This window comes from Lepidochelys kempii, chromosome 25, assembly GCF_965140285.1.
Source record: "Lepidochelys kempii isolate rLepKem1 chromosome 25, rLepKem1.hap1, whole genome shotgun sequence".
Taxonomy (NCBI): Eukaryota; Metazoa; Chordata; order Testudines; family Cheloniidae; genus Lepidochelys; species Lepidochelys kempii.
In genome coordinates this window covers 19415355-19423662 of record NC_136404.1, presented here as the reverse complement: position 1 = coordinate 19423662, position 8308 = coordinate 19415355, and the positions used below count along the sequence as shown (strand labels likewise).

Sequence of the window (8308 nt, the reverse complement as noted above, 5' to 3'; positions counted from 1 at the left end):
CCCGGCCCCGGCCGGGGGGGAGGCCCCGCAGCGCAGGGCTCGCCCCGTCCGAGAGACGAGGAGGGAGGTAATGTCTTGGACGTCCCTCTCCGCCCGAGCGGGTCCCGTGAAAGCCGTTACCTCCCGCTCCTGCCCTCTCTGCGGGCCGGGCTCTGGGTCAGGCCGCTGGACGGAGGCGGGGGAGCTAGGGGGCGGGGCTGCCACACCCCGGGCTTGAAATGCTTTCCGTCAAATACAGGGCTTACAAGGGGGGTTACGGGCTCTCTGCAGCGCCCCCCCCCACACACCCACCCACCCAGCGGCGGTTGGTGCTAAGCGCAGGGGAAACCTGGCTTTGATTTCAGCTCCTGAGCGCCTGCCTCGCCTCTCGGCCGGCAGCCTCTCACACGTAGAAGCGCAAGAGCAGCCCAGGCATGCAGCAACTACCCCTGAAACTCCCTGACCGACCTTTTCCTCTCCAATAGTTCAAACACGGCTAGTGCAACTTAAACACAACGCGGTAGTTCTGGAAGATTCCCCCGAAACCAGCTGTTACGTCACCATGAGCACACACCAGCTGTAAAATAATTAAGGGCGAGGGAGGACGGTGGTACAATGTCAGAAGAGGGAAGTGCCTTAAGAACTAACTGTTGCCAGCTACTCCATAGAATTAACCTAGGTAAAACTTCCACAGACCGAACTTACTCATGAATTGTTACAGGAATATTAAACTCAGAAGCAGTCTACATTAGCATGCGTTTGACGGATTCCTTAGTCAGGGTCAGTGCATTTATAGAGGTTGGCATGGGAGTCTGCTTGCCTGCATTTAATAATGGTGACAGAGCTTTTTTGCATTATTTTTGTGAATAGCCTAAAAAACAAATACTAATAACCATACACGGGAGATGTACTCTCTACTATCTAATGCATATCATTAATAAAGATCAGGAAGGCTTGGAAAAGCATTTAGCCAAGAGGCAGATCTCACCCCCACCAATAAAAATTACCAAATCACACTCTTTACTCTGAACTGCCCCATGTCTGCCACCAATCATGCCTATCCTAACACCATTGTAGTAAGGTACACATATGTATATTTTGCCCCTTGACAATGGTCACATAGAGGGGATGCAGAGATTACAGTCTTTGATGTAGTCTACCAGTGCTGTTTCTCTATACTCCCCTCTGACTCCAGGCAGCTGTTAGTTCTAAACACTTGAGAGGGAAGGTGTGTTTTTGATCTGTGTACAGGACCTAGTATATGACTAGGACTCCTAGATACTAGCACATAAAACCAATAGGGTGAGGGGTAGGGAGCACAAAAGGCACCTTTTCCCCTTAAGATAGCATAGTTACAAAATAAAGTACTTCACGTAGGTAAAAGCACATGAACTTGTTTACGTGAAGTAAAAAGGGTACAGAACGATAAAGCTGACTAGTTTTTTTTTTCAGTTTTGTAATTTTTTTCTCAGGGAATAGATGGACAGGAGCTTTGGGACCTCCTCTGTATCTGAGGTGTTAGCTGTGTGGGACTGAAGGCCTTAGTCCAGGACTCCCAGGGCATCACTTTCTTGGTGACAGAATTTTTCCACTTGCAATCTGTGGTAAACAAATGAGGTATCCCCCTCCTTCAGGCTTCAGCTGCTCACAGAGTGAGGTGAGGGCAGCTCACTGTATACACCACTGTTTCCTTCCCTGCAAATGGAAAAAAATCAAGACCTCATTTCACATCTTGTGATTTCTTGTCAAACTCCTACATTTCCAAATGTGTTTTTTGATGTGACACACCCCCACCTCCCTCTTCCCCTCTCACTAATTTTAAAATTCAGGGGAAAATTGCTAACTGCCCATCCACCTACCCCACATTTAAATGAGCACTGAATTTAGTACTAATGAAAGACATTGCAACCCAGAGTCCTGGAAAATGAACTCCACAAACCACCACAGGAAGCAGTTTCCTCACTTACACAATTCATTCATGAATTGGAGGGGTCATCTGCAGGACAACACAGGTAACTTTCACTATTACTAATTCAGATAATCTGCCTTCCACTTATACTATCAGTAAAGATGCCAACTGGGACACTTGTTTAAAAGTGTGCTAGAATAAGACCAACTAATTTCATAGTTAGCATCGCATGGGTGTTCACTCAAAATTCATGCACACCAGATTTGGACCAGGGAGCAGATTTGGACCAGGGAGCAATTACAGATGTAATTGCTTTGGTACAATGCATAATTATTTTCATGAGGGGCTCCCCTCATAAGTGAAGGGAGAAAGTTTTTTTTAAAAAATTAGATTTGTATTGACAGTGGTAGTCATGGGCAAGATTAACACACCTACTCAGGTGAGATAACATTCCTGAAAAGTTTGAGGTAGTAGCATTAGTAAAACATTGTCTAGCAAGAGTAAGTGTTGTGTCGGGCTTTTTCCCTAAGTGCATTGAACACAAAAGGATAATACTAATAGCCTGCTGGGAACCTCCTCTCTAACACATCGCATAACTTTTACAATGAAGCAACAGATAGCTTGTTAAGGCCACTGTTTCCATACAGTCTTCCTCCTAGGGATGGGAGTTTCTACTCTGTTACCACCAATACTGATAAAACACTTCTTTACGCTTGTTAAAAATCTGCAACCATTTAAGGGAAATTATTGTTGAGTGTTTGAGCAGCATCATGTAAAGTGTTCGCAGTAAACTAAGGCTAACTAAAATATAGAATGCGAGACACATTGAATGGTTCCTGGATAGGTAAATATCAATTGTTTGTACTGCTTATTTCTTCTATGCATCCTTTGAAAAATAAAGGAATTTATATAAAACCATCTCAGCACACCTAATATACAGGCACCCATACTGGAATGGGGCCATATCAGAACCTAGATTCATACATGGGAGCCTTTCAATGCCACAGTGGAAGGAGATGTCTGTTCTACACTTGTTAGATTGTAAGTGTTAGGGCAAGGACAGTGCATTTTGGAAAGCACCTAGGGTACAAGCAACTGGCTAAGAAACAGTCCATGCAAAAATATGAAAATACACAAAGGTAAACATGTACAAGGTAAACTTCATTTGAACTGGTTTACAAAATTAACAAGACCACCTTGTAAACATCTTCAACATTTGCTGGAGCTGATAGAACATCACCGTTTACACTAATAGACCATGCTGAAATATAAATGTCTTTGAACCTATTTCTGACCCTGGATTACTTCCAACTTGGTTGACGACCTAGTTTAGAACCATGAAATCTAGTCACACAAGAGATTTAAAGCACACAGTAATCAGTGGAATGTCTGATCAGTTTGTAGGGCTGTGGACAAGAGCTGGGTCTGATACTTTAGACTCCTCCCCTAAAAAATAGATGAAATTAAGATCATCACAGTGGTTAGTCAGCCTCTGGGCACTGTGGCAAGTTGCTTGCAAATGCCAGTGACAATTTAGAGTATTATATTCCTCTACAGACCCCTGTAGTGCAGCCAGAATTTCAGAAGAAATGGAGTAAACAGGAAATAAAACAGTGGCTAAAATTATGTGGTGGATCAGAGCCCAACCATTCCCTTCTGAGAGTAACCCTAAATTCAAAGGCCTTAAAATGGGCAGGTTAATAACCAAGGTCTTTCAGGGAAAGGGGAAGCGAACAGACTCCCTGGGGTGGGGGGGGGGGTGTTTTAGTGTGTAAGTTTTCTAAATAAATAAATGTCAAGCATCTTCCCCACCCATTCCACCCTTTCCAAGACACAAGGTGATACTACCTTCCCCAGCTCCAAACAGCTTGGGTAGTCTTTATCACTGCAGAAGGGTAAAAAATGGAAGTAAACTGAAAATATACTTGGAAACATTTTTATGGTGGCTGGTTTTTCCAGCTGAGAAGCCTTTCTAATTCTGAAGTCCTGGAGAAAAGGGAACAACTAGGCACTGAGGAGAGATTTTGAAATACCCATATACAGCAGGTTTCAATATTTCACAAGCCAGGCAAATCACAGAAGCATTCAGTCTGAATGGGAAAGATTAGATTTTAAAAGCTTTTCTCATTGTACTCCATGGAACAAGCCAATGCTAACCTGGTGAATAACATCCATTATAGAAAGTAGATTTTGTTTGAAAATTAAGAGCCTGATCCTGCTCTCACTAAAATCAGTGGGACTTTTACTAGGACCTCAGTGGAAGCAGGATTGTTGATGTATCTAATGTTACTGCAGTGGCAGTAATCCAGATTTTTTTTTAAAGCACCAGCAGGCCAAAAGCCCAATACCAGATGCTGTAAAAGTAAATTATTCCAATTGCTAATATATTAACAGGAGCTGCAAGTATTTTGCCTATATTGAATATAAAAATATTACTGAATCAGACTGTGATCAGAGGTGAAAGACATTTTACAATTATTATTACTACATACAAAAGTGGACTGAAGAGAAAGCTGAACAATTAGCTCAACTTGTGAGGTATAGTAAAAGTAACTTGGAGGACTCTCTCCGAACCAAGCGCATTCTCCCTGGATTTAACCATAGTTAAAATTATCCAGTATATATTAGTAAATATTGCCAGCACACTTGGAAGACTAAGAAAAGCTAGACAGTACATCTTACATGACTAACGACCTTTAACTGGTTTAGAAAGACTAACAGGATGCAGTTTTAATCACACTGCTGGCAATATGTACTTAGCTTCAACTTGGCTTTTCTGAACTGACCAAACTTTGAAAGTAACCAGTTTAAATATAAATAATTCACAAACTTTTTTGTGCAAATTTTTTTATTTCCACATTTATATCACAATGTGTCCACTTAAAGGACCAAATAGCAAAGTTGCTCCCTTCTGCATCCCAAGAACACAGAAGTCTAATTACTGTACATTCACTAAGGCTCTTTGTTTTTGCAAATTGCGTTTATGATGGATATCCATAAGGCAAACAATATCTAAAGGAATGGTAACAAGTATATTTCCAGCATATAAACAGGCTTCCTTTTTCCCCTCACAGTACAGTTACAAACTTGTAGCACCCTCATTCCTTTTGGATTCTAGAAAAGGTGAATTTTTCTAGAGGTTTGCAGGAAGGGAAAAGGAGAAAAATGATTTGGCTGGTGGTGGAAGAAAAATTTTTTTAAAAAAACCTAGTTTTTGCAGCATTTCTGAGAGACTGGATTTTAACTGAAACCAGACTAAAGTATGTGGATGCCTATGGAATGTTGAGCTGAAGCCGGATCGCCAACCTGCAGTGCAACACCTGCTGTTTAAAACCCAATCTTTGCACCACATAATTTGAAAAGAACACAATCATGTTCAAAGATCTGATGCAAATAAAAACTAGATTTTTTGCACATTGTCTCAGACATCTCACTGCCAAATAAACTCAAATCAAGTCAAATAAATAGATGCATATTTTGTTAAGGTAATTTCTACAATTTTATCTGTACCTGCCTGTAATAAGATTCCGGCATTCACAAAGTGCTGGAAATCATCTTCACTTCTTGGGGACTAACACTTTTTTATAGCTGGCTTGCTATAGAGTTTTGAACTCAAATTATCAACCTTCGAATGCCTTCCTTTGCAATTTTGTTAGTAAACTGGTAGCAGCATTTCACAAAAGGAGAATTTAAAGGAAAGAGCTGTAAACAACCAGCTCCTTCAGACCCTCTGCTCGTTGGCCCTGTTTGTCCAGGACAGGAGGCTCTCTCCATGTTAAGTGGCATAGTGTCTGCCATTTTTTCTAACTGCTGATGTGAGAGCATTTTAGCAAAACTGTACTCAGTCTAGGCAGACATAAGGCAGGATGTTCAATCTACCATCATCCCCATGTGGATCTAAAGATATGCACTGCGTCCAATTATACCAGTTACCCTGTGTATCATAACAGCCATTCACGCCTGGCCAGTGATGTTCACGTATTCTGTTGAGGTCATCGCTTGTGACCTCTCTTGTGACCCCAGGCAAGTCTGTGGGTTTGCTGTTAGGAGCTAGAACATGAGTCTTTCTAGCTTCTCTTCTAGTGCTTTCCTCCTGCTTTAAATATTCAGACATGAAGTAGTGAGCTCCTGGGGTTTGTACTCCTGATGAAGACAGCAAGCTACTTTGTCTGTTTAAATACGACTGAATTATTTCATTTCTGGATAACTCTTTCCAGTTCGTTTGTTCAAAAGGACTTTGCAGGTTGGGTTTTTGCTCCTGCTTGTCTGTTTCTGTCCTGTGCTGTTCAGCGACTACAGGGATTTCTGCCTGCAAAGAATCTTTTTGTGTTAAAGGTTTTATCTGTCCGGTCATGGGATCAAACGTGAGTTTTCTTTCTTTTAATCTCACAGGTTTCACACCCCCTTCTACGACCTGCCCATCCAAATTGACTGTATGGTCTCTGGGTCTGTACCTTTTCTTCTTCTTACTATCTGAACCTGAAGCAGCATCATCACTGTCCATTTTTGAAGTGTCCGGTGAAAAGCCAACATGTGGTGTCAGAGATTCCCCAGGATGCAAGTTAGTTTTGCAGCTAGGAGATGTGTGCTGAAGTGTCCCTGCTGTGTGCCTGTGCTGGCTTTCAGAAGATGCCTGCTCCTGCCAATGTTGAGATACCTCAGTTCCTGATTGCTGAGAAACCTCCAGTCTTTTTGCTGGCATTGGAGGTGTTGATGGTTGCATCAAGGAAGGGGGTGGTGGTGATGGCACCTGTGCAGTATCTAAGAACTGGGACCTTTGAGATGGACTAGGTATTGAACCCTTTGGTGAGTATGTGATATGCTGTCGAGCAAATGTGTCATGCCTAATATTCCCAGGATTAAATGAGGAACAGCGGGGACTCTTAGGTTGGTGCTGTCCTGTGGTTTCTTCCAATTTATCATGCTGCTGAAGCACTGCAGTCTTTAATAATGAGGAAGTGCTTGAAGGTTTTACAAGTCCTGGAGAACTGGTGTGAGGTTTTACAGCATTTACTGGGATCTTACTGTGTTTGTCATTTTCACTATGTTCTGTCCTGCTGCTTTCAGGCCCTGGATGCAGGTTTACATCTACAGGACTGGGGAAACTTTCAGGGCTCCCCGCAACCCCATTAGTTGGTGGAGGAGAAGAGTTTTGTAATACTTCATGACTACCTTTGGAAACTTTAGAAGGAGGGGGGCCCTGATGCCCATCCCTATGTTCGCCTTTCCTTTTCCGATTTCCCAGTTTTTCTGTTTTCGGGGAGTTTAGCTTTTGGATATCATTCCTGCTTTTCAATTCATTGATGGGCTTTGATCCAGTTACTACAGCGGGTGGCACTTCTGGTTTACAGTTGTGTGCACCACCGTTTGCTGATCCAGGTGGATTTGGTAATCCTCTTGGAACGGATTCATTCTGGGTTACAGGTTCTATTAGTTTTTGCCAATTCCGTAGCAATTTCTTGGCACGTTTGGCAAGTTCCTCATTGGATGTCTTCTTTCTTACATCATTGATGAGTTTCCCTAATCTTGTTTCCTATAAAAAGTGAGAAGAGTTGTTTTACAAAAATTTAATTCCGAACAGATAGCATGCAAGTCAAATTGTAAGATGCATTTTCACTTGTCAGTGCATACCGTTCTGCCAAATATCAAACCAAAAATTCACAAAGAATGTAGGAGCTAAATAAGATATTATGCCATTAGTCTTTTTGGAAGGGATTGATTCAGCTGACCCCATGCTCCACCATTTAGGAAACCTACTGTAAGTTTGATTATTTATCTCTTCTCTTTCTCCACTGGCTGAAGTGCCATGGGAGCCATCTGGGGAGGGTGGTGGGGAAGGAGTCCCTCACTCAATAGGAACCTCTTGCAGGTGACCAAGGAGCATGCTCAAGTTCTGAGGAAAGGTGTGCACAACCCCCAACCAGACAAGGTGTGTGTTCACCACCACGGGCATGTAGAAAGAGGGACAAGAAATCACAGACCTTAGAGCTGATAATCACTCTTGGCTTATTGTCACATCCTACTCCACCCTCCAGAGTCAAAGATAGAATTTTCCCCAAGTGCTGTGGGAATGATTTATGGGGCCAATTTAAATAAAATTCTTGGGGTGCCTAAACATGACTTCCCTCAGTTTGCAAGGGAAATATCTGGGCCCTTCTTTGTTTTGTGGTTATACCCAAAACATTCATTTGGAAACATTAGGCAACTGCCCCAGAAATCAGATTACAGGTAAGGAATATTGGCATATAACATTAGACCAAAGAAAGTGCAGTCTGTGAAGTGAAGCACTAACTCCTTTTGCATGTTAGAGGGGATGGGACATGATAGGTTTGAAACTGATAACAGTGGATACATTTCAACCTGAGCCAATTGGAAATGAATCATGATTATGACTGGCATTGGCAGAGCAGTGCTGTGCTG

General features: G+C 42.4%; 2 protein-coding genes across 9 annotated transcripts in view; one reads left to right on the top strand and one right to left on the bottom strand.

The window, feature by feature from the left end:
- LOC140903181 (uncharacterized) overlaps window positions 1–8308 on the top strand; it is a 37355-nt gene that overhangs the window by 316 nt on the left and 28731 nt on the right. For 2 of the 4 annotated variants that reach the window (XR_012156177.2, XM_073324062.2), the window contains exon 2: window positions 6281–6694. The exons of 1 other annotated variant lie outside the window; for it this stretch is intronic. The gene's annotated coding sequence lies outside the window, so the exon portion shown is untranslated. Of the gene's footprint in view, window positions 1–464; window positions 6695–8308 lie in introns of all 4 variants that reach the window. One more of the 4 variants, XM_073324063.2, reaches the window with a different exon arrangement.
- Window positions 66–8308, bottom strand: part of MED26 (mediator complex subunit 26) — a 60846-nt gene continuing 52603 nt past the window's right edge. For 4 of the 5 annotated variants that reach the window (XM_073324058.2, XM_073324054.2, XM_073324056.2 and 1 more), the window contains exon 3: window positions 4869–7421. In XM_073324058.2, coding sequence (XP_073180159.1) covers window positions 5730–7421 — 1692 coding nt within the window. In that variant the 3' untranslated portion in view covers window positions 4869–5729. Of the gene's footprint in view, window positions 1675–4868; window positions 7422–8308 lie in introns of those variants that run through there. The other variant, XM_073324055.2, reaches the window with a different exon arrangement.